General features: G+C 33.0%; 3 protein-coding genes across 8 annotated transcripts; 1 reads left to right on the top strand and 2 right to left on the bottom strand.

Annotated features, from left to right (window-relative positions):
- Positions 1 to 2723: 2723 nt before the first annotated feature.
- On the top strand, positions 2724 to 5566 carry LOC105172416 (protein DEHYDRATION-INDUCED 19 homolog 3). 2 transcript variants are annotated; one of them, XM_011093825.3, is made up of 5 exons: positions 2724 to 3090; positions 3602 to 3744; positions 4285 to 4362; positions 4723 to 4973; positions 5224 to 5566. In XM_011093825.3, the coding sequence occupies exons 1-5, from the start codon at positions 3015 to 3017 to the stop codon at positions 5330 to 5332; spliced, it is 657 nt and encodes a 218-aa protein (XP_011092127.1). In that variant the 5' UTR covers positions 2724 to 3014; the 3' UTR covers positions 5333 to 5566. The 2 variants fall into 2 exon arrangements, with proteins under 2 accessions (XP_011092127.1, XP_011092126.1); XM_011093824.3 differs by having other exon boundaries at positions 2726 to 3090; positions 3575 to 3744.
- A 2579-nt stretch (positions 5567 to 8145) lies between these two features.
- On the bottom strand, positions 8146 to 12546 carry LOC105172417 (uncharacterized). 5 transcript variants are annotated; one of them, XM_011093829.3, is made up of 4 exons: positions 12387 to 12546; positions 10127 to 11476; positions 9040 to 10018; positions 8146 to 8778 (listed from the first exon to the last, which is right to left on the bottom strand). In XM_011093829.3, the coding sequence occupies exons 2-4, from the start codon at positions 11471 to 11473 to the stop codon at positions 8528 to 8530; spliced, it is 2577 nt and encodes an 858-aa protein (XP_011092131.1). In that variant the 5' UTR covers positions 11474 to 11476; positions 12387 to 12546; the 3' UTR covers positions 8146 to 8527. The 5 variants fall into 5 exon arrangements, with proteins under 5 accessions (XP_011092131.1, XP_011092130.1, XP_088741970.1 ...); XM_011093828.3 differs by having other exon boundaries at positions 10127 to 11473; XM_088885844.1 differs by lacking the exon at positions 12387 to 12546 and adding an exon at positions 12194 to 12357 and having other exon boundaries at positions 10127 to 11473.
- A 5609-nt stretch (positions 12547 to 18155) lies between these two features.
- On the bottom strand, positions 18156 to 23423 carry LOC105172419 (protein disulfide-isomerase like 2-1). Its single transcript, XM_011093831.3, has 11 exons — positions 23172 to 23423; positions 22617 to 22701; positions 21452 to 21549; positions 21258 to 21313; positions 20761 to 20878; positions 20576 to 20603; positions 20402 to 20493; positions 20056 to 20212; positions 19852 to 19976; positions 19630 to 19729; positions 18156 to 18695 (listed from the first exon to the last, which is right to left on the bottom strand). Exons 1-11 carry the CDS (start codon positions 23324 to 23326, stop codon positions 18621 to 18623), a joined length of 1089 nt encoding a protein of 362 aa, XP_011092133.1. The 5' UTR covers positions 23327 to 23423; the 3' UTR covers positions 18156 to 18620.
- Positions 23424 to 23833: the final 410 nt, after the last annotated feature.

Below are 23833 nucleotides of genomic sequence, written 5' to 3'. Positions count from 1 at the left end.
TTTGCAGCCCACTGCACTCTTTGCTCCCAGTCCTTGGGAAGCCAAATAAAGCTCACCTTTCTCCTAAAAAGTGCAACACAATCTTGCTAAAAATAGATGGCTACGGCACTCTAGCACGTCAAGATCACAAACGATACATGCTCTATGTTTTAAAAACTCAATTAATAGATGATCGGAAAGGATTTGTTTAACTTACAGTAATATGTGTAAGTATGGATTTATATTCAATTTTTTTGTTAATATCATAAATTGACTAAATAGCATAAATCCCCCCTATGTTTTAAAAATTTAGACTAAAAATTCCTCGTGTTTAAAAAATAAGCGAAACACCCCCCTCTATTTTATTAAACGTAACTTACTTGTCCGTCTCTATTAAATTGACTTAACGATGTTAATTTTTTATATATAACTGTTATGCCTTTTTATTATATCTTATTTCTTATTTTAATGACCGTTGGATCTTTTTTTATCATATAATGATCATCAGATCTAATCAATTAAACTCAACTATTAAATTTTAAGAAAAATATGAAATATGAATTCTACAAATTATTTAATTTATATTATATATAAATAATTAAAAATTATAAAAAAAATCATTGTTATATATATAAAAATAAAAATCCCTACTCCCACCCCTATGTCACACCCTGCCCCTGCCATTCTCGCAAATGGCGGGACGGTAATGGGGGTGACGTTGGCGACGTCGCCTAAATCAAATTTGGGCACTGACAACATCACAAAAATAAAAGAAAGCGAAATTATATAAAACTCTCGTGTGTTCTGAAAATTCAACAACTCCCCTTCCCCTCAATTTAGAAATAGGCAAAACATACCCCTATGTTTAATAAGTTGAACTCACTCTCCATTTTTTTGGCTGAGGTGTAACGGCTTTAAATTTTATCAGCGTCTGAGTTATACCTTTATATTGACTTGCTTATATTATTTATAAATATTAGAAATTATAAAAAAGTAAATTATTATATTTATATATTTTTTTTAAAAAAAAGAAAATCTTACTCCCACCCTCCCCCTACCCTCACCCCTCGCCTCTAGCTCTAAAGAAAAAGGAAAGAGGACGATGGGCAACGACAACGGTCATCGCCCCCAATTAAAAAAATAATAATTTTTTAAAGGATTAAATATAGTTAATATTCCTAAAGTATCCACCTTACATCAATTACCTCCATAAAGTATTAAAACTTTCAAAAAAACCTTCCTAATATTTACTTTTTAAATTTGAAAAGTTCATTGTACCCTTACAAAAATTGCTTAGTGCAAAAAAAAAATAAGAAATTTTAAAAATGCCAAAATCACCATTTGTCTAATTCTAGTTTCACTTGTTCATCGAGCTCTTTTTATTTTATAATCCCTAAATACTTGTGGCTCATTTTATTTTAATTTTATTGATTTATCAAACCAAGTTAAAAATAAATTTATATACGCATAAAATTACCACATATATAATTATTATATATATAAATATATATTATAAGAAGATATTGATTCTATATTCTTTTTATTAGTTCACCAACCCCTTTGATTTTATTAATTTTATATTTGTTTAAGTAAATATATATATATATATATGCATGTATAAATTTATTTCTAGTTTGATTTTACAAGTAAGTGAAACTAAAATAAAACGAGTTTCAAATATTTTAAAATTACAAAAATAAAAGGAACTTGATAACTAAGTGAAACTTCGAGAAAGGGTGATTTTGGCATTTTAATTTTTTTTTCTAATTATAGTTTCACTTGTTTATCATGCTCTTTTTATTTTCGTAAACCTAAAATACTTGGAGTTCATTTTATTTTAATTTTATTTACTTGTAAAAATAAATTAAAAAAAATTTATACATGCATAAATCTATATATATATTTACTTAAACAAATACACAATTAGTAAAATCAAAAGAGCTTATGAACTAATTAAAAATATAGAATTAATATATATATATATATATTTATATATGTGTATATGATAATTATATAAATGAGGTAATTTTAAAAATCTCTTTACATTTTTTACAAAGTAAATTTTTTTAAAGGTAAAATATACTTTTCAAACATAAAAAGTGAAGGTTAGGATTTTTTTTTTAAGGTTTTAATATTTTAGAGAGTAATTCATGTGGGGTGGATATTTCATGGGTGATAACTGTATTTAATTTTTTTTAGATTAACTTAATTATATTCATTAAATATATATTTTAGTTAATTGAGAATAATTTTAGATAATTATAATAATCATTAGATATTTAATTAATAATTTTGTCTGCAGTAGATATATAAATTAGATTTCTTTTTTATTTTAAATACATATAATACTAATATAAGTATAAATATTATTATAGAAAATAATATAATTAATAAAAATATTTAAACTAAATAATAATTTAAATTAGTTTATAATTTACAATTATTATGATTGCTTAACATTTATATTAAGTTAGATATCTAAGTTTGAAAAATAAAATTTAGTATATTAATTTTGTAGTGTAATTTTCTTTGGTATTTTAATATTTAATATAATATATTTAAAAATAAAATTATTTATATTTTTCAGAGAGATGAAATGCCAAAAAAAAAAAAGAAAAAAGATCCTTGGAAAGATAAGAAAGACAAATTTTGATTATAAATATATTTATTTATCTGATAAAAACAAATGTGTAAGGATATTTAGATGTAATAACAAAGCCAGATTCGGTGTAATTGTGCCAAAAAAAGAAAACAAAAGATAATAAACTATAAAAGGAGTGTGTGGAACTCGGCTGTGTCTTCCCCTCCGGTGGATTTTCGTTTCTCCCTGCTAAGCCCAACCCTCTTCCTTTCTCTCTCTTTTTTCTTCAGACCATCATCATAATCTCATTTACACCTCACCAAAATTCAAAATTCCAGGAGAATTTTCGGAAGTACATCGAGTTGATTAGTTTAATACCGCTCTGACCAAGAAAAGGAGCTCGGATTTCTTAATCATTTTATTGTTTTTGAATTTGAATTTTAAAGGGAAACCCATGGATGCTAATTCTTGGGCCGCTCGTCTGTCTTCTACCTCCAAGCGTTATCAATCAGCTCTTCAATCTCGATCTGGTAAACACCTCGTATGAAAACTTTTTATTTTGTAATTCTCACATGGGCTTCCTTTTAGTTGTTGAATTTGTTTGGTTTTTTACTGAAGAGTGCATTTGTTTATTTATACGTGCCATGTATATAAAGAAATGAATTTTTTATCCGGGGTTTGCTAAATTCACAAATAAATGTAGAGTTTCTTAAAGATAATGATATCGGGGTAGAGTTTTGGCAGTAAATGCATCTCGCCGTCGTGTTTGGTTTCGTGGGTGTGTGTATGTGGGCATTGCATATCATATAAATGACGGGGTTTTTCTGGGGCTTGTCAAACTTTGCCGGTAAATGTATGCAAAAGATTTACTTGAAATGATTTACCAGTGTGTGGCTGTTCTTATCAACACTAAAGGTTGAATGATATTAGGAGTTCGCTAAAATTGGAAACTTATTGTGTACTTATGTCTAGCATTGGATTTCTTATGTTTTCTGCATGTGGATTTTCTTGTAGGAATGAAATGGGATGGTTTTGATGCAGAAATGTTGATGGGGTTTGAGGAAATTGACGTGGATCATGATATAAGGGAGGAGTATCCTTGCCCTTTCTGTTCGGAATACTTTGACATTGTGGGACTCTGTTGCCACATCGACGATGAGCATCCTGTAGGCGCGAATAATGGGGTAAAGTTGCATTTGTCCTCTCAAATTTGTACAAATAATGGTGAATATTTTAAGGGGTAACTCTGGGAGGTATTTGAGTTACTACATCATGTAGCTAAGACTTAACTTGGTAGATGATCATTGATAACACTCTTGGATAGCTGAACAAATTTGGGAAATCTTGTTACATTATATACAGAGATGTTACTGACTTTGGCATTGTCATGGGCTTAAACTTTTCTTCGTCCTGTTTGTTATGAACGAATAAAGGGAGAGAGCCGACTTACTTCTAAGTTTAGTAACTCTATCAGACTTTGCTTTCTTCTGTTTGTTGAGAGAAATTACCAAAAATATATGGAGTAATTATCTTTTTGACTGATTTATTGAGGGAAAAAAGATTCTATGTTGCTATCAGGAAGATTGTTTTTCCTCCATCTCCAGTGAAAGATTTTTCTTCTAAGATCTTGGTTCATGTTTAGTTTCTTTGATTGGAACATATAATAGTTGATAATTGTTTGAATGTTTTTTGCTAGATATTAACATGGGCGTTATTGTTTTCAGGTATGTCCAGTTTGTGGGATGAGGGTCGGTGTTGACATGGTAGCACATATAACCTTGCAACACGGGAGTGTCTTTAAGATATCCTTTTTCTCTTAGTTTGCATTCTCTTCTAGTTTGTATTTTTCTCGAACTCCTTGCAGATATTGGTCATTTAATTTCTTTTTGCTTTCAGAATTTTGATTTTCAAAATGTTGTGTTTTTTAACTTATTATTAATATTGTCATTTACGTGAATCAGCAGCCTGTAACAACAGATGTTGAAAAAAAAAAAGTGTATTGATTCTAAGCTCTTTCGATGATTCTTAAAATTAGCCCTGGGTGGAGCAACTTAAGATCAACTGGTTTTTTCCTTAGATATCTTTATTCCTAGTGTATAGCATTACATAATAGACAGTTAAGAAGTTAATCAAGTATCTTGAGTTCCTCGACTAGAAATTACGTGCAGCGCAAGAGGAGATCAAGAAAATCTGGTTCACAATCAACACTTTCTTTTTTGAGGAGGGAACTTAGAGAAGGGAATTTAAGGTCTCTTTTTGGAGGGTCTTCATGCATAGACTCTTCAAGCAATGCAGCCCCAGACCCGCTGTTGTCATCGTTTATTTTGCCGATGGTTGAAGATTATGAAACCGTTCCATCACAATCTTCAGCTGAGTTAGTCAAGAAAAGCACAACTGATAGCATTTCAGAAAGGTAATAGCATGCTTCAAATTTTGTCAGATTTTCTTCTTGTCATATTGGTTTATCACATGCAGATGTCCAGCAGTTGGAAGTCGCCCTTGATAATTCCATCATAAGTAGATAGAATAATTGCATAGCTAAAGCATCGATACTTCTGCGAGCTGGTGAAGTATATGAATGACCTTAAGATTATAGAGTCCGCTGGTGTTAAAAGCGCTCTTACACGCTTAACCGGCTGCTAATCTCTGAATCCCTTTTGCAGGAAAATCCAACAACCTCCCATGTCAATCAAAGATCAAGAGGAGAAGGCCAAGAGATGCGACTTTGTTCAAGCATTGCTGTTGTCAACAGTATTGGACGTCAACTTATGATATATGGCCCGGTCATGCTGCTAGAATTATTTAGAGTTGGCGAAAACTGCAACATCGAGGCTCATCCAAGCGTCTATGCCCGATTATCACCGAGAGGTGAAATAAGGTGTAGTAATAAAATGTAATTTATGTTATGTGTAGAATTATGGTAGGTTGAAGCAAACTGATTCATTTCCCTTGGATTTGGATCCATGCTTGGACAAAAAAATATGATAAAATGATTCCATTACCTCATGATTCGAATGTTTACCGACAAGTCCGTGCGTAAATACATAGAACAGTGGTCAATGGGGGATATAGCATGTTGCGTTCTGGCATGCGAAATGAGGATGATGATGGTAGTTTTGCATGAAATATATGTATATTGGTTCATGTTATGCTATTCAAGTGTGGTGTGAACTATTAGATCATATGTGATGGTTTGGATATTTTGTTTTAGGGTAAATTATATTTTTTTGTTTTTGTGTCAAGTTATCATCTCAATTTTTTAAAATTTGCACTTTGTCATATATGACTCTTTTTTTGTTGATTTTTCTATAGGAAAAACATCACATTTTATATATATATATATATGAAAAATATCACATCACATAACCTTTAATATCACATGTGTAATGCTTGTGATGTTTTTTTTTGACAAAAAGGTTGGTTGAAAAATAGTTATAAATGACAAAATGTAAAATTTTGTAAAGTTGAGATAGTAAGTTGATACAAAAAAAGGTTTAGATATCAAAAGTTAAAAATAGTTATAGTTCGAATGACAAAATATAATTATCCCTTAGTTTTATAATATTATCATATCCGAATTTATATTTCTCTAATGATTTAAATGTTCACTCAGTAGTGCATAATGGGGTGGGGGGGGGGGTGAGGGAAGAGATCTCGAAATGTTGTATGATTGGAACATTTAAGAAAGGTGATTAAATTAGATCTAGTCTACTAAAATAGTATAGCTGTATTCCGCACCCTTAAAATTTAGGGATATTTACAATGAATTTTGGTGTAATTATACGTAAGCTTTGTTTGGTTTTGTGTTTTCGCATTTCTCAAAATAAAATAAAACATACTCAATGTTTGTTTTTGTGTTTTTACACTTTATCTATATGTTTTTTTATTTTCAACTTTCTACATATAATATATATATACACACTTATATATAATATAAAAGAGACATAATTTGACAATAAATAGTAATTTTTGTCTCCAAAAAATACAACATTAGACATATAATATTTATATATATACATATTTATATATAAAAATATATGTAAGAAAGATTTGAGTCATTTGACAATGAACAGTAATTTTTGTCTCCCAAATCCCAACATCAAACCTACACCACTTATTTTAAAATATTTTAAATTATCTCAAAACACTAATCCAAACATATTATCTATTTTTAACACACACTTATTTATTTCTTTTTTTTTTCTCTCTATATCCAAAACATAAAACACACTCAAACCACAAATCCAAACACTACGGTAGATTTCTGATATTAGTATTTTTTCTCAATCTGTTTTCCTCTACCAAACAAGTAAAAATATTATTCTTCTAATCATACCAAATAATTTGAAAGAAAACTGTTATTCTTTTCCTCCGCTTATTACTTTCCCTCTTTTTGTCAATCCAACGAACCCTACGAGAGATAGTTGTAATTTACTCTCACTACTTATACTTCATAAATAATGCACCAATTAAGATACGCCTTTAAGAACCAAGAAATGAAACAATTACAAGAACAAAATGAGACCTAAATCGTGTTCTTTTCTTTCTTTCTTTTTTTTCTGAATTGAGCAACCAACGAGATTAAAACAAAATGATGAAATACATTTTTGTGATATCCCATTTTTGTGCTTGGAAATGATCTGTTTAGTAAAAATGTGAACAAATCTTTTATCACATTTTTAGGGTACTTTCTTCTCTTAAAATTTGGTGTAATTACACAAAGATTTTATATAATTTGGCAAATTATATCTGGCATCTCAAATGTATTCATAACGATATTTATTTGACCTATAATAAGTTAGAATAAGTCAATCAAGGGTTACTATAGATTTTTCTTTTATCTTTTTTTTTTTAAATTTCAACAAATTTGAGGAACTTTAATCAACGAAAAACTTATTTGTTACACGGAAGCAAATATCAAGAACGTTAAATGTAATTTTCCAAACAACAGAAGGTCTACGTGTGTACACTAAACCTCAAGGGAGAGAAGTATAGTTATCCCCACATTTTTATTTTCACATGGGATTAACAAGTTTTAATGATTGAACAATCACTTATTATTGCACCTGATTCACTATAAAATGATTGAACAATAAGGAAAAGATAATTAAACGACAAGGAAATATTTGATAATCACTATTAATAGGATAAAATGAGGTTAGGCCAAAATACACCAATTTTTTATAAAATTATGTTATAACTTCTGAGACTATAGTTAAAATTACAACTGTATATCTTATATAAATGCAATACTTACATAAACAACCCCTAAAAAATATTACACTAAACATCCTCAAGGGATGTAGGGTGTATTCGTATAAATTAGTCTAATCTCAAAATCTGCCAATGTAACTTCTCTAATTCTCTTTTTTGAAAAATCAAACACTTATAAAAAGGATTTCAAACGACTGTATATCCAAAAAAAAATTAAAATCCATCAACATCTTCATTGGAAATTCTTTCTGAGATGAAATTATGCAAACAAAATCAGAGAATTTGTTATTAAAAATTTAACGATTCTTCATATTCAAATCCGTTTATCCAAAATACCAATCAATTATTTTGTGCCAGACAACCAGAAAAGATGAACAATATTAAAAAGTATCAATGTTTGTTTTCTTGGTTTTTCCTATAGTACACAATTCATAAATTGATGCTGATCTGATCTTAGAAATATTTTGAAAAAAATCAACATTTCATGCCGCTTCTTAGCTACTCCATTTCCCAACATAATCCTTTAAAGTCAAGGAGTTGTTGGCAAAAAATGCATAACTCAATAACATGAAAAAGGTGTGTACATAACACTAACCTGTCCGTGTAAACATCTATCAGAAGTGGCAGTAACCAGCTGAGAGCTACTTCTTCTGGTCTGCTTCTCTGCTAAAAAGAAACAAGAAACTCCTACCCTAACAAAAGGACTCGGCCTCAGCCGACTGAAGTTCAACTTCCGCTCACTGCAAAGAGAGCCTAATCTGAGGACAAGAGGGGAACCCGGGTGGACATTATTTCCATCACGATGTTCCTGACGAACCAGTCAAAACAAGATGAGCATTGACCTGCAATTGGACGCATCTGCCTACTGGCTGATCTGTCAAAATGGTCGCAGATCAGTGGTCGTGTTTGTACTGGGTGTACTTCGTTCCACCGGTGCTCAAGTCCAAATGCAGCTAAAATTGTGTGCGTAGAGGTCCTTGCAATGTGCTTGAAGGTAACATAACCTGCACCAACATGGTTGGCCATGCTAAGTCCATCAGAGTATTAAAACCGGATTCTTATAGGAAAATCATTTGAGTAGCAATGAAATAGCTAGATGCCACCCAAAGTGATGGAAACATCAGAATAACCCCACCCTCCATCAGACCCCCTCAAAATTTCTTCGTGTTCAATAAAAAACAAAAAGCACCCAGAGATATTACATGAACTTATTGAGGGACTAGCTTGCATATGCAGCAGATGTTTAACAAGTTAACTTCACATACCTAAGTCTGAATTTCGAGACAGGCTTTTTAAATTACACCTAACCATGGATTGCACTTGTTCCTTCTCCAAAGAAGAGAGGCTCACCTCCCTAAATGGATATGGCGATCTGCTAGCATCCACCCCAGTGTTTGACATACTATTGCAAGGACGGAGTTGATGCTGAGTGAAACCCTGATCAATCCTCGAATTGGTCCCAGAAATTTCAGAATGTGATAATTCACCACCAGAGCGATCAGTAGATGTAGATGCAGATGCTTGATGGTGAATTACTTGCTCCCTCAAACTGGTTAATCCTGGAGAAAGGGCATCCCTACCATACCAAGAAGGTGTGGTATAGTTTCCTAATTTTTCCTGGTGACATATATTTTGTGGCGTCACCCATACAGGAACAGCATGCTGAGGTACTACAAACCCACCACGCCAAATTTGAGCACCAAAAAGACTAATCCCTGGCGCTGGGGCTATACTACTACTGTCCAATTGTCTAGTCCTGTTATTAAGAAGTTGATGAATCTGCCGCTGTATTCTTCTTCTTTCATATAGAGTAAATGCCCCTGACCTGGAACCAGGAGAAGCAGCTTGAACATCTCCAATAGAACTTCTAGGAGATGGAGAGTAGCCAGTTGCTTGGGTCAATGGAGTTTCAGGTACATACAACTCATTGAGATCAAAAGTTTCCCGAACAGTGCCCGTAGGTAATGAACCAACGGACAGATTGCTATTTGCTCCGTGATCAGGAATGGGATTTAGAGGTTGTGCATTCGAGGATGCAAGTATAGTTGGCCTACAGCTATCACAGTACCAATTCCCTTCGGGTACTTCACGTCCTAGACCAACACAATAAGTGTGTGCAGGTGAATCACAGAGATCACAAAGAAGCATAAGCGCATCATCCCCACCTTGATGACATTCCATACAAAGAACATTCTCGTATGGATCAAGATAGCCCCTCAGCTCTTCCTCAGATGGCTGATAAACCTGTAAAAAGAACAGTATTACATTAGTTATGGAAGAAGAAAACTTTGAAGACACAACTACAAAATGACAGTTTTTTCTCGCTTCAGAATGAAGGTTTTATCCCAATACCTGATCACGCTCAGAAACTGGAATAACTGCATGCCTTAAATCATGTCCACCGTCAGCTCTTGAAGTCCTGGTGATGGTTGCAAACCTTTGCTTGCAGAGAGGGCAACGAGATTCCACCTTTGACCACTCCATGATGCAAGCAAAACAAAAGTAATGACTGCAACAATTTAATATTCCCCTGACTGTTCTCTTCCCCTCTTCGGATAGACAAACACCACAAACCCTCTTCCCTACCTCAATCTTTACATCCACCGTCTTTTCCTTGCCCTTTCTTCCTTGGCATTTTCTTTGTGAAGGCACTGTGTGTTCCTCTTCAATCACCTTCAAAGAACTTGAACTCCGTATACTAGTTGCTAACCCTCCACAAAAATCACTAGCTTCTCTAACCTGTTCTCTTTCTTCTTCAGACATGGTGTACTCATAATCAGATGATCCTGAACTCACGAAATCTGAATCAGAATTCACACTTGATTTCCTCCTTCCCCTACCCATTCCAGTGACTTTTTTCTTTTTTGATACGACATGGTTCTCATCTTTGAGCTCCTTATCGTGATACCTATTTTTTCTCCTCGAAACTTGTTCCTTTTTTGGTTTCTTTCTGTTGGTCCTCTTCAAAGCCTCAACACTCCTCTTCCTCTGTTTTCCATTGGCAATCTGAGTGCCTTGCACCCTCAACCTGCCGACCTTATTCTTCTTCATTACAAGTAAGTCTTCGTCATCTTCTACACCATCAACTTCATCTGGTATAAATTCCTCCTCCTCCTCATCATCAGAATCATCATCATCTTTCTTTTCTTCTCGATACGAAACTTTAGCTTTCTTTCTTGGCCCTGCATTACAACCATCCACATATTTTCTGTTAGTTGATGCCTGAGTTCTCTTTCTCGTTTTTGCATCACCAAAATCATCCTTTTCTTGTCTATACAAACCCCCAATATCATCATCTTCCTTCTTGTGAGATAGCTTACTCTTCTTCTTTTGCTTAGTGCCGGCAAAATCATCTTCAGAAAAATCCTCCCCTTCCTCACTATGATCTGCCTTTTTCTTTCTTGGTTTAACAATCCCATTATTCTTCTTCCCTTGAAAACCATTTCGCCCTCCAGGTCTTCCAACCTTTTTAATCTTCCTTTTGACCCAAACTTCCTCTTCTTCCTCCTCCTCCTCAAATTCTCCTAAACTCTCTTCTGTTTCATCATCAGCAAAAGAAGAACAGGACTCGTCTTCTGACTCATCAAACTCATCTTCAGTCACCATATAGTCTTCATCTGACTCATCCGAACACTTCTTCTCCAATCGGACTTTATTCCGGGTCGTCCTCTTTGACGCCATGTTGCCTCCTCTAGCCATCTGCTGTTGCACCAAGAATTCAAAAGAAATTATTAGAAATGAAAGCATATAACAAAAAATCAGTTGCAACTCACAAAATAAACCATATGAAGTCAAATCAAGGCATAAACAACAAGAATCCACATTTCGTTTCTTTCTTTTCTGAGCTCTCTACATATACATCCAAATTGCCAAAAATTTACTCATTTCTGATTTAAGCCTTTGTAATTGCACAATTAGCAAGACCAAAGAAACAACCGAATTACTCATTTCCATATCAATTACAGCACAAGATGGTATCCAGTTGATGTACAATAAATTGCAAGATCAAAACATCCTCATCAGCTAGTCCTTTAAATCCCACGACCCATAAAATTAAGATATGTCGATTAATTTTTCACTTCTGCATTACGCACAATCAAATAAGCTAAATCATAAAAACAAAAAGCAAAATAAGTAAAACCAGCCCAAAAATGTTCATCGCAACTACTTCCTAACTAAACAGAAAAAAGATCCAAAACAACCGCTCATGAATCTGATTCACCTAGAAATGATAATCCAAATAGGAACCTCGGATAAAACAAATGACTCAGAACACTACACTTCAAACCTTAAGCAACAGAGCAAAATCCCTATCAAAATTCAAATAGCAGCACAATCTGAAAATAGCAAAAAGAAAAAAAAGCATGAGTTGACAGAATATATAATTAGTATATAATTAGAATTCTGCTGGCTTTTCACCTCAAATACACAGAGACGACAATAATTCCCATGAAACTCAAGACAAAACCAAGCAGACACACACCTCCAATAACATGACCAAGCAAACATCCAATACAAATCAAACACAAAACTTCAAAAATAAAAAAAAAAAAAAAAAGAAAGAAAGCAAGAAAAATGAAGACGCAAGCTTGCGGAGGTTAAAGTTCGGCACCTGCGTGAGGAGAGAAGAAAGCAGAATCAGCAAAACCCAACAATAATTCCTCTTAGAAAATTACTGCTCTCTCTCTCTCTCTCTCTCTCTCTCTCTCTCAGAAATGATGGCATAACAATGGAGGTAAAATATAGGAGCAAAATACAAATGTATTGTATGACTTGTTTCAATTCTACGCCTATATATATACACACACACATACAAATGTAATGTACGTATGCTTTTGTAAAATGACGACAATGACCCTGGTAGTTGGCATTTGGTGCTCCGTGAAGAGCATTGGTGGAACCCACAGCCTTTGGCTTCACTTCATGGCTTGGGTTTGTACAAGTAATGCCTTGTAGGCAGCACCATGTACTTTAAGAGGTTGTTCCGGTCTGCATTAGGATCGATGGATTTGAATTCGATTAAATAATTTTATATTAGAAGAATTTGAAATTTATTAATATTTAACAAAATATATGAAGTTTTGTTAATGAAATCTAATTCACTTGATAAAAGTTGAGGTAATGGGTTCGAACTTCGTCAACATACGATACGTTATTCTACTGTAATAGTATATGTTGTCTGTTTACTGTAATAGTAAATAGTGTTTATATATAATTTATCTGTTTATTAAGGATGATTGTTGTAGCTGCATCTGTTAGATATAGATATTTGACATAAATGATTGTAATTGATTTATTTCAAATAATAATAGTTCATCGTTTTCACTTAATATTTATATATATATGAAGTCTAAATTTAGAGGTGAAGTATTTGAAATCTTTTGAATTTAGAATTATCTATTCAAAGTTAAAAAATTTGTTACTAGAGATTTTAAATTCATAATTTTAATTCATCAATCCAAAATGTAGTCCGAAAATTTTTTCGAAATTGATCTTGTGGTTGCGTCGCAATCGAATTGCGGATGAAAAAGCTCGAGTTGTTATAAGTTTTAATACCTCATTTCCTTAACAATATGCCTTTTTAAGGACAAATCAGTCTTGAGGCACCAGTCGAATTAGACAAGACCTCGAGAGGTCACGTGTCAGTCTCGAACCCCTCATCTGGGGTTTGGCGATATTGGCACACGTCTTATATTGATTTATAGACGAAAAATTTGAGTGACTTATAAGCTTTAAGGCCTTCTCTCCTATTGAACCACATTTTCAAGGATAAACTCGTGAGATTCCAACAAAATGTACAATACCTCGTCGTATGAGGCTCCGATCGAGTTACATATCCCATAAGAAATATTTAAAAAATTATAAAAAAAATGTAGAGAATGTTCTAAAAGTAAATTGAATATTTGTAAGCCTAAGTATGTTATAAGATATGGGAACTTATAGATTTGAAGTAAATATTGACAAATATCCTTTAAGTAGCTCTATTGGTTGACTTGGATCATTTCTAAATTAATATTTTTTTGTAATTTTTATATTCATTTTGACTCGTCTTAAAATTTTTTACTAGTGGTGAGAACATACTCGATCTGTGTACATATTAAAAATTTTTGTTATATTTTAATTAATTAAATAAAAAATTAATCAAAATTAATATTAAATGTGTATATAAAAATTTATTGAGAAAGTCAACGGTTGGTCTGTGGAACAAATAGATATATCTGAAGGAATTTTAGCACACACACACAGACTACCAACCAATGTAGTTAATATAGAAGTCTCCCCCTCAACAAATGGTACGATGAATTATATTTTCCTCTTGAGGTTAGATCTAGATATACAAATTTATTTTTTAAAACTTGTGCGATGAATGGACATAAAAAATCAAGGTTCAATCATGTCAGGTTCATATAGTTGATCTATAATTGTAAACTAAGGTTCAATTCAATCCCATGAGTAATAACACATAAATCTGAACATATACGTAATTTAGTCTCACCGAACACCTTAATATTTTGGGTGTGACAACGTTCGACTTTAACCACTAAAGTACAACAATTGGGGGGGTGTCGCATACTAAGTCCAGTTCAGCCCGACTTATTGCATAATTGATTATAATATTATTGATTATGAGGGAACCGATTATGGAATAACTGATTTGTTAAAAAGAGTGATAATGATATTTGGATTCATGATTTCATAATTGATTATACCGCTATAGACTGTATGTATAGTTCTAAAAAATAAAAATAATTTTTTAAATAAATTATCGAGTAGAGAATGTAGATATAATTATCCCATATAATAAATATAAAGATTGAGAGTGTATTTTTCACACAAATGGGGGGGGGGGGGAAGTAGGAAGTTTCTTGAGGAGGGGGCTAAATGGAAGGGGGTAAATAAGTAAATAGAGATGTGAAGCGGTAGGGCAAAAGGAGGATGATGAGTTGAGCGTATACACGCGGCATTGACGAGAGTGAGGCAAGTGGGATTGCAGATTTGGCATGGGTGACGGAAACACGAGTTTACCCATCCGCCATACTGTCCCTCAACTAAAGTTGCTGCTACGTTCGACATTGACAGCGCGTGTGCCCGCCTTTTCTGACTACCAAACTCGTGTTTCTATATTTTATAATTCATGTTGTTCGTAATATTAGGTGTAATTATTGGATGGATAGAGATTAAGACATTAGAATTTAAGTAAATTACATTTTGCCATTGAAATTATATATTTATTTATATTTTGTTATTATTATTTTATCAATTTACCATTTCAATTTGCGAAGTTTGCACTTTGTTATATTTGATGTTTTTTTTATTGAAAAAATTACATGTTGTGTTTATATGAAAAATATAAAATCACATGACCTTAAATATCATATGTGCACTGCATGCGATGGTTTTTCAACCAAAAAAAAAAAAAAAACTTGGTTGAAAGTCATTAATAAATGACAAAGTTTAAAATAATAGTAACTTGATACAAAAGAAAGTTTAGATATCAAAATTAAAAAACAATTATATGAATGACAAAATATAATTAATCGTTAAAATTACAGTTGGGACCAGAAAAAGGGTCGGTGAGAGGAGAAAATTGAAGGGGATGAAAAGTCACTATATTTTGTTAGAATCGGACAATCCAGGGGTTTGATCGGTGACCCGTGTCAATCGATACTGGGTCGCTAAAGTCGGATGGTGCATGCGTTTGTAAGTCTAGACATAAATGTAACATATGTTGAAATTATGCATGGTACAGTGAAAAGTTTAAAAATATTATTAATTGCAAAGAGGGAAATGTTTAAAAGATAAAATTTTAAGTAATTACATATTATATAATATTTAAAGTTAATTTTTATATATTTTATAATAATTTATGAGGTATGTATAACGTCACCGATTCGACCATGATTAGGCTAATGGTTGAATCAGTGATACGTGACTCAGTAAATTTTTTGATTTGATGAACTGTCGGAATTTTAAAACATTGAATTAAAATATGATTGATTATGTGGTTGTTGAATTAAAATAATGTTTACCCCCAAAACAACATTCAACCCAAAAGAGGCCTAGCTTGAATAAATCCTAACAAGGAGTTCCTAAGGCGCTAGGCTCGAGAAGAAATGGCGTTAAGCCCAGGTACCTGCCTGGGGCTTTTCTGAAGAAGTGGGCTGCAACACTGCCCCATTAGCTCCAAAGGAGGGGTAACTCCACGCCCACCTAGTTGCCAGGATGGCTATGCGCACAAGTGGCGAAAGACCATTCATCCATAAGGTGGAAGGACAACCACGTAATCTATGATAGGGATGCAAGCTGATCATTCCATGCAAACCAACCCTCCCCTGAGAATTCGATGCTTATCTTCACTAGAGGACTTATCTATTTAAAAACTCTCAACTAGTATATTACAACCACGTAATTTATGACAGGAATGCAGGCTGAGCATTCCATGCAAACCAACAATCCCCTGAGAATTCCATGCTTATCTCCACTAGAGGACTTATCTAGTTAAGAACTCTCAACCAGTATAAATCCTCGAGTTCCTAGCCAACCGCCTCTAGATTTGAGGAGGCCTATCTGCAGGAGCCATCGACCTGACTCCTAACAAATAACAATTCTTCATCCAATGGGGGACTATGGCTATCAAAGTAAGCATTTTTCCCCTGATTAAGGGCAACACAATTTTGGCACTAGCATTTGCATAAAAGTACTATACTCTCAACGGTCTCTTATCATTTTTGTCAATCATTATAGTTCCATTTCAATTAACTTCATCTTTTCACAATTACTTATTAATTTGAGTGTTTAAGTGCTAATGTATTTTTTGCAAATCTATTTCTCAAGACTTGCAAGAAATTTAGCCCAAAAGACTCCAGTCCAAGACCTATCATACAATATAGGAATTCTTATATCCAATGAGTATAATTTATGCATCAAACACATTTTGTTATAACTTAATCTTGAAAAAATACATTATAAAATATTCTTTCGTAATATCATGATTACAAGTAAATATTTTTTATGAAGTTAACGTTTAATGTCAATAAAAACAAGTTACAAGCAAATATATAAACTTGTTAGAAGACTAAATCATTTTGTAAATAAATATGTCATGAAAACTAAATATATATTTTGATGAAACTATTAGTTTTTTCTCCATGCAAAAGTCTTTTGACAAAAATAGTTTCTTAATTAAATTGAAAAATATATTCACAAAAATATAATTTTTTGATAAAAATAATTTTTGTTTTGTGAAGTATTAAATTCTTTTGTTCAAAATATTAAGTTTCTTTTTTTTTTATGAAAATCTGTGTAAGAGGGTAAATTGAGTTGAAATTTAACTGTAGGGGGATCGAAATAATTTATATCAATAAAGTAAAACTTTTAGAAGGATAATTTAAGAAAATCACATAAATTGACAAGAAATTAATGTTGAAAATTCATTAGATGGACTCGTAAAGTCAATGGAAAAAATACGAATGATTTTGAAATTAGATTGTAACGTGAGGAATGAAAATAAATTTGACCCCATATAAACCATTTTATGCTATAGTTATAATATCAGTATTATATTTCTGTAATATACGTTAGAATAAATAGAATAAAATTACATATATGTTATACAAATAAAAAAATTATAAAAATATATTAAATGTTTTGGATCTGATTCGAATTGAGCTTTAGAACACTCAAAAACGGTTAATCTCACCCCCCAAGACCATTTTAGTTTCAAGAACCCACGCAAATACCATATTATTCAGATTACACCAAATATGCATTGCAATCCCTACTAGTAGAGCTTTATAAGAACATGTTGAATTTGAAGAAGCCAAACTCCGAAAACATGCAAAATTACACTTTTAGTCCCACAATTTGACACTTTTAATCTCATAGGATAGAATTCAACCCATTTAGTCATTTGCTTTGAGAAAATTCAACACATTTAGCCCTCGTAAAATAGAAGACTAAAAGTATTGAACCTCGTATCCTGTGAGACTAAAAGTGTAATTTCACTCCAAAAACCCTGCAGGAAATGAAGCTAAAGCAATTACTAATATGCTTCTCGCACCACATTTTGTTAGCATTGGTTTGTTTGCATAAGTCCTGATTAATGTCTATTGTAACAATTATTTCACTGATGTATCCAAATAATCTGGATGAATGATATTGTCCAAAATGCAGCAAAGGAGAAGTGATGAACAAAAAGCAATGAGCAGTTGAAGCTAAGATAAAACCTCCAGAAAACGTTACGTACACTCATGCTTCAGGATATTTTGATAGGGAACACACACAGAGAGTGGATATTATATATGATCAATACTTCGACTAATGATGCGTGTGCCGACACTAGTGATGCAAGAGATTTGCAATCAGCAAACGGAACAGATCATGCAGCTTGGAAAACAGTAGTTTCACGTAATCGATCACCAGATTGTGCTCAGCAAATAAGTGCACAAGACTACTTAAAATTAAGTTATCCATCTATATGTAGGATGCTAAGCAAGAACAAAACAGACTGCTTAAATAACTGGTAATTTCCTACATTAAACTCTCAGCTGTTTCTCTATCGCTTGTCAAAAACAAAAGTTCTATACGAGAGAGATTCCCTATGTTAGATATTGCATTATTGCTAAGGGGTGGAAACAAGTATTTGTGATGCTTTCTTGGTTTTTGGTGGTATCCGGTGTAAACGACAATAATCACTCCTGCTCTTCCAGGTCGAGTTTTAGGTGATGCAAGAATTGTAAGATGAAAGTAAATTGGAGGAAGAAGCTTTGCATATTTCCAGACAAGGAAAAATCCCCAGGAAAATTTTGAAGGCAGATACCCGAAGCAGTCGTAGCTGTGCATTTCTTCAATGATCTGAAGCAAAGGTTGATAGGATATTCCTCTTCAGTGTGAATTCATCAGCCTTTGAGGCACTGATTGACTGCATCAACAACCACAGAAAATGTCTTAAAACTTTTCTCCAAGACTTAATTCTGAGGTTCGAAGGCTTTAAGGGGGTTATTAGAATAAAATGTTTACACCATTGCAAATAAATTGGGGTAGTTACACTTAAAATCCCTCTGAAAATGCAAAATTATACTTTCCCCCAAAAAAGTTCCAAAATTACACTTGCATTCCCTCCAAAAAACTATTTTCTAAACAGCCGACCCCTTTTCCTTAGGGTTTGGACGAAAAATGCTGACTTCAGCAAAAAGAATTATACCCCTCATTTAACATTCTCAAGTAATAATAATCTTGTATTTATAAGGGAAAAATGTAATAATGTTAACATTACTTCATAGATATATATATTGCATTTATCTCTTTATAAGTATAAAAATATACATGAGCATATTAACTGATGGATAAAATTGAAAATTTATGTTATTATTTTTGTTAATGTCAGCATTTCTTGTCCAAACCTTAACGAAACGGGTTCAGGTGTAAATGGAAAATTTTAAGAGGGGGTATAAGCATAATTTCAATTTTTTTGGGGAGAAAGTGTAATTTCATATTTTTATAGGGGATTTAAGTGTAATTAACCCAATATAAAAAATTGAAACATAAATTTCCAAATTAAAACCGAATGCCATATAAAAGGACATGGATTCATTCAGAAGTGTGATATATCTTTGTGAATGAAACATTAATTTTCATATGGAGTGCTTTTTGCCAAGTGAGCAATTTGGCCAAACAAGTGTATTTCAGGGAACAAACTACTGATTGAACTGTTCAGGCAGTTTAGTTTCACATGCAAAGATGATTGGCATATAATAAGGAGACTGCTGGAAGTCATAAAAATTTCCAGTCAGGGATCAGGGAAAACAGGAAGAAGACTCGCAGCAAGCTATAGACCACAAGAGTCAATTGATTACCTTGGCAAGCATGCGATCCAATCGCTGAACTTCATTCTCGGCATAATCAGAACCTTTCTCAATGCAGCTTTTAGCAGCTTTCACATAAATCTTCCCGTATCTACAGGAAAATTAGAGAGGAAATTTTGAGGACCCCAGAGGCCAAATTTTTATACTTGTAATCTAAAGAAAGCCTATTATGATTATATAATTGATCAAGACACAATAAGCCAGTTTGAAAACCTTGCACTGGGACCCTTCAGCTTGTCAGCTTCTTCCACCAACCGCTTGAGAACAGCTTTTTTCTCCTCATTTTTTGCAGTTACAAATTCCTTCACTAAGTTATTAAGGTCCTCAAGAATACCGGCCTAGGAGGAGAGGAGAAAAAGCAAAATTAGAGTTGGAAACAAATATAAAGATGATGACATCTGTAACTTTGTTATAAACCTTTGAAGTCAGCTGTCCATTTGCATCTCGGTTAGTTCCACACTTCTCATTGATGAAAGTAACAAAATCATCTAAATCTCTGCCACCATCATAATCTTCACCAGCCTTGTTGTTCTTTGGGAAGAACTTCAACGTAGGATAACCACTTACACCATGCCTGCTTTGCAGAGGATACGCGTAAGAAAACTCATTCCATATGATTCTTGTTTTACTTGTTATAAAAGGTTTGGGGTATACTATCTTGACTTGATCCTTATTATGCTGCTGACAGGACTGACACAAGAAGTAAAGACTAGGTATGCATCAAAATCTAGATTTGGAAGAAACAACTATTCATAGCACTTACTTTTCTGCAAGATCCTTGTACTGGTCAGCATCAAGGTTTGCAATGACCACATCTTCCTCCAGCTTGAATGCTGTTGCAACTTTTTCATAGGTCTGCATGTAGAAAGGAGATAAAGTTTAAAGTAAATACTCCAACAGCCATATCAGTTTAATTAAAGAGCAGTCTTGTACTTACAGGAGCAAGGTTCTTGCAATGACCACACCTGCAAAAACGAAGGATTAGTTTAAGAACATAAATGCCACTTATTAATGCTCTCTACAGAAACGGTTATCGTAGGAGACTATGTGAAGCTGCTCCAAAGATCTGTCAAAACGCGTGACCATGTACAGGAACAGAGTGAAAAAGAAATTTTTACATACCAAGGTGCATAAAACTCAACTAGGACATTCTTTGTCTCATCATTTACAATCTCATCAAAGTTGTCTGAAGTCAGAACCACAACATTTGAAGGAGGTGCAACTATCTTGACATTTGTCCCTGAAGACAAAACAACATTTATAAGAGAAAAAGGAGAAAAGCAACATTTTAAATTGGGTCTATATAAGCATATGGGTAAGAACAGAGACCACAAAACACCACAAGCAACACGCATGAGACCTGCATTTATTTCCCTTCATCTCAACAAGCAAATAAATTCTTTATAAAACATAAGAAAGATCCATATATGTTTCATTCTGTTGCTTCAACAATGGTTAGTAGTGTCACCATCAACCGCATAATCATCAAATTACGTAATACATTTTTCAGAGAAGAAAACAAATCAAAACTTCTTGGCATGTATTGAAATGTAAACACTGTTTCTATCTGTTAACCATGGACAACAGGATAAAGTATAAGCCAGAAAAGGTCTTTTAACCTCCTTCAAGGTTCACATATGCGGCAAGGGCTTCGGCAGTTCTTGCACCATCATACCTAATAAATTGAAAACCTCACTCATTAGGAATGTCTGCAAGACATGCATGACTACCACCAACAAAAAGAATAAAGTTGTAACTTAATGGATGCTTAATTGTTAAAAAAACCAATAAGTTTCTGTGAGAGCGTACTCACTTCTTTGGCTCCACGGATCCCGCAGGGAACCACTTGATGGTGGGATATCCAGAAACCCCATACTTGCTGCAAAGGCTCTTATGCTCATCACAATCAACCTACAACAAAATAAATTACTTTAGACATAGACATCTAGAGCATTAGTTTGCTATTCAAAAAAATGTTAATATTTAAATATAAGTCATCAAGTAAATCATCAGGTTGTTGTAACAAGATATCAAGATGTTTAACAAACCGTAATTGTAAAACCAATTCCATAGGAAAAGTTAAGTGGTCACCCAATTAGATCACCCTCAAATGATCTTAAAACCACAATTCATGAACAAAGACAAAAAAAAAAAAAATTGTCGTAATTTCAACCAGAATTATGCATGGCTATATCAGACTATAACACGCATTAAGGGATATTAATAGAATAGTGACATCCAACATATAAAATCACAGAATATAAAATTCCAGCTGAAAATTACTACCTTTCTATCTCTTACTTTATTTTCTTAGTGCTAAATAAGATTAATTTTGCATTTAGAGATAACTAATACAAACAAATTAAGTTGGTAATAATTAAGGAATCATAAAAGTTTGCTGATGATTGTAATAGGCACAACAAATACATCATATGTCATCAACAGCAACAACACTATTTTATCGTTACTGTTTTTGATACATCTACACACTATCTCAGCAGAAATTACTCTTTGTTTTGCTTTATGATTTGAAAAGAGTAATTACTTGATAAAGTGCAGAATCTGATAAAAAGCAATTAACATCATTCTTTCATGGCCATATTGTTGATGAGTTGAACTTTGGAAGAAGACTATAGTATTCTAATGAGCCTAGTGTGGGAATCAGTTTCCAACCTCCCAAAAAGTGTGCTGTTAAAATTAAAAAACATTAAGTATAAATTAATGTTCAGTTCAAAATAATTGTTGCATAACCACAAAAAATATAAAATTATTTTATCAACTGCAATAGTTTCAATATCATTGCTGCACTGGAACATTTGACTGAACCACAATGGAATACTTGGTGCGTCAGTAAAACAAATGCTCAGAGCAATGTTATGACATGTAAAATTACTTAAGATCAGCAACAAATGTGGCATAAGTACAACAAATGCAGTCCAAAATGAACAGAACGTTAAAAAAACTTCAAATAGGCTAACCTTGCCAATCAAAACAGATTTTGCCTTCTTAAAACTTGCACCAAGCTTTTCATATTCGGGAGCCAGCTTTTTACAGTGCCCGCACCTGTACAAGAAGGAGCATTATAACATCGATCTTAAACCACACAGTTGCAGTGGCCAGCAAGAATCGAAAAGCCCTTTGAACCATCATACAACTAAGCTCAAATGACTAATTCTCCTATACTCGACATTCAAGTCCTCGTGACTATAAACTAATTACTAAACTGAAAATTTCTAATTGGAAACCGAACACCTTCGGTTTCTAATACTAATGAACTTTTAGAAATACATTCCAAATTACAATATATTATAATAAAACAAAAAGAAAACGAATACATATATATAGATCACGGATACATGACAAAAACAAAAGATAAAATCGGTCAAATCAGATCCGAAGAAAATAAACTCGAACTCAAAAACGACTCATCTACTGAACGTTAGAAACGAAGAACAGGAAATCCAACACTCAAACTCGAAACAAACAGAAAATATAAAGAAACCACTTACAAACTAACATCAAATCAACCGTACCAGGGAGCATAGAACTCGACGAGAGCTCCGCGATCTTTACCGACCTCTTTCTCGAAATTCTCCTCGGTCAGCACAACGACGTCATCGGCAAACGCCGAAGCGACCAATAACAACGCCAAAGTGGCAACGGCCAAGCAGATCCGTGATCTCGACATTGTTGATATCCTCAAAAAGGAGAATTTTGTTGGGAAAATTGTTTGAGAAAAGCAGGCGAATGAAAACAAGTGCTTTCTGTTTAACTGTTACTAGACTTTCATATTTATAGTTGCAGGCTGCGGACTTCTTTATTTTTACTTTTATTTATATTTTTGTTTCTTTCGATAATCCCACTCATGAGTCATACATAAATTTCCTCTATTTCGTTAAATTATACATAATATTCCTGACATTTATTTCCATCTTACAAATAAATCACTTTATTAATTCAAACTCACGAAATTTACTGATATTAATAAAAAATCATATTTACCCATATTTGACTTACTACTTATTTATTGTAAAAATTAAATTAAATTTTTTTGTTATCAAATTATCCTTATACTTGTTAATGCATGTGATGAGGTATATATTCGTCGTTATAAAAATAATTTAATAAGAAAAAAATTATTCAAAAAATACCAATTTTTGTTTTTCTTATAGTTAATATCAACAAGTTGAGTGAA

Source organism: Sesamum indicum, linkage group LG10 (genome assembly GCF_026168435.1).
Source record: "Sesamum indicum cultivar Baizhima isolate 11 linkage group LG10, ASM2616843v1, whole genome shotgun sequence".
Lineage (NCBI taxonomy): Eukaryota > Viridiplantae > Streptophyta > Magnoliopsida > Lamiales > Pedaliaceae > Sesamum > Sesamum indicum.
Note: the sequence above shows the minus strand (reverse complement) of the source record. Positions and strands in the feature narration are given on the sequence as shown.

Excerpts from the sequence above, each read along its gene's own strand:
- LOC105172419 (XM_011093831.3), bottom strand. The coding sequence starts at position 23,326 with ATGTCGAGATCACGGATCTGCTTGGCCGTTGCCACTTTGGCGTTGTTA. Across the intron at positions 21,550-22,616 it reads AATCTGTTTTGATTGGCAAG|GTTGATTGTGATGAGCATAA; the intron begins GTTAGCCTATTT and ends ATTTTGTTGTAG. Across the intron at positions 19,977-20,055 it reads ATGGACAGCTGACTTCAAAG|GCCGGTATTCTTGAGGACCT; the intron begins GTTTATAACAAA and ends CTCTCCTCCTAG.
- LOC105172416 (XM_011093824.3), top strand. The coding sequence starts at position 3,015 with ATGGATGCTAATTCTTGGGCCGCTCGTCTGTCTTCTACCTCCAAGCGT. Across the intron at positions 3,091-3,574 it reads AGCTCTTCAATCTCGATCTG|GAATGAAATGGGATGGTTTT; the intron begins GTAAACACCTCG and ends ATTTTCTTGTAG. Across the intron at positions 3,745-4,284 it reads CTGTAGGCGCGAATAATGGG|GTATGTCCAGTTTGTGGGAT; the intron begins GTAAAGTTGCAT and ends TATTGTTTTCAG.
- LOC105172417 (XM_088885844.1), bottom strand. The coding sequence starts at position 12,283 with ATGTTTGCTTGGTCATGTTATTGGAGGTGTGTGTCTGCTTGGTTTTGT. Across the intron at positions 11,474-12,193 it reads GTCGTCTCTGTGTATTTGAG|ATGGCTAGAGGAGGCAACAT; the intron begins GTGAAAAGCCAG and ends GTGCAACAGCAG. Across the intron at positions 8,779-9,039 it reads GTCTCGAAATTCAGACTTAG|GTTATGTTACCTTCAAGCAC; the intron begins GTATGTGAAGTT and ends ATGTTGGTGCAG.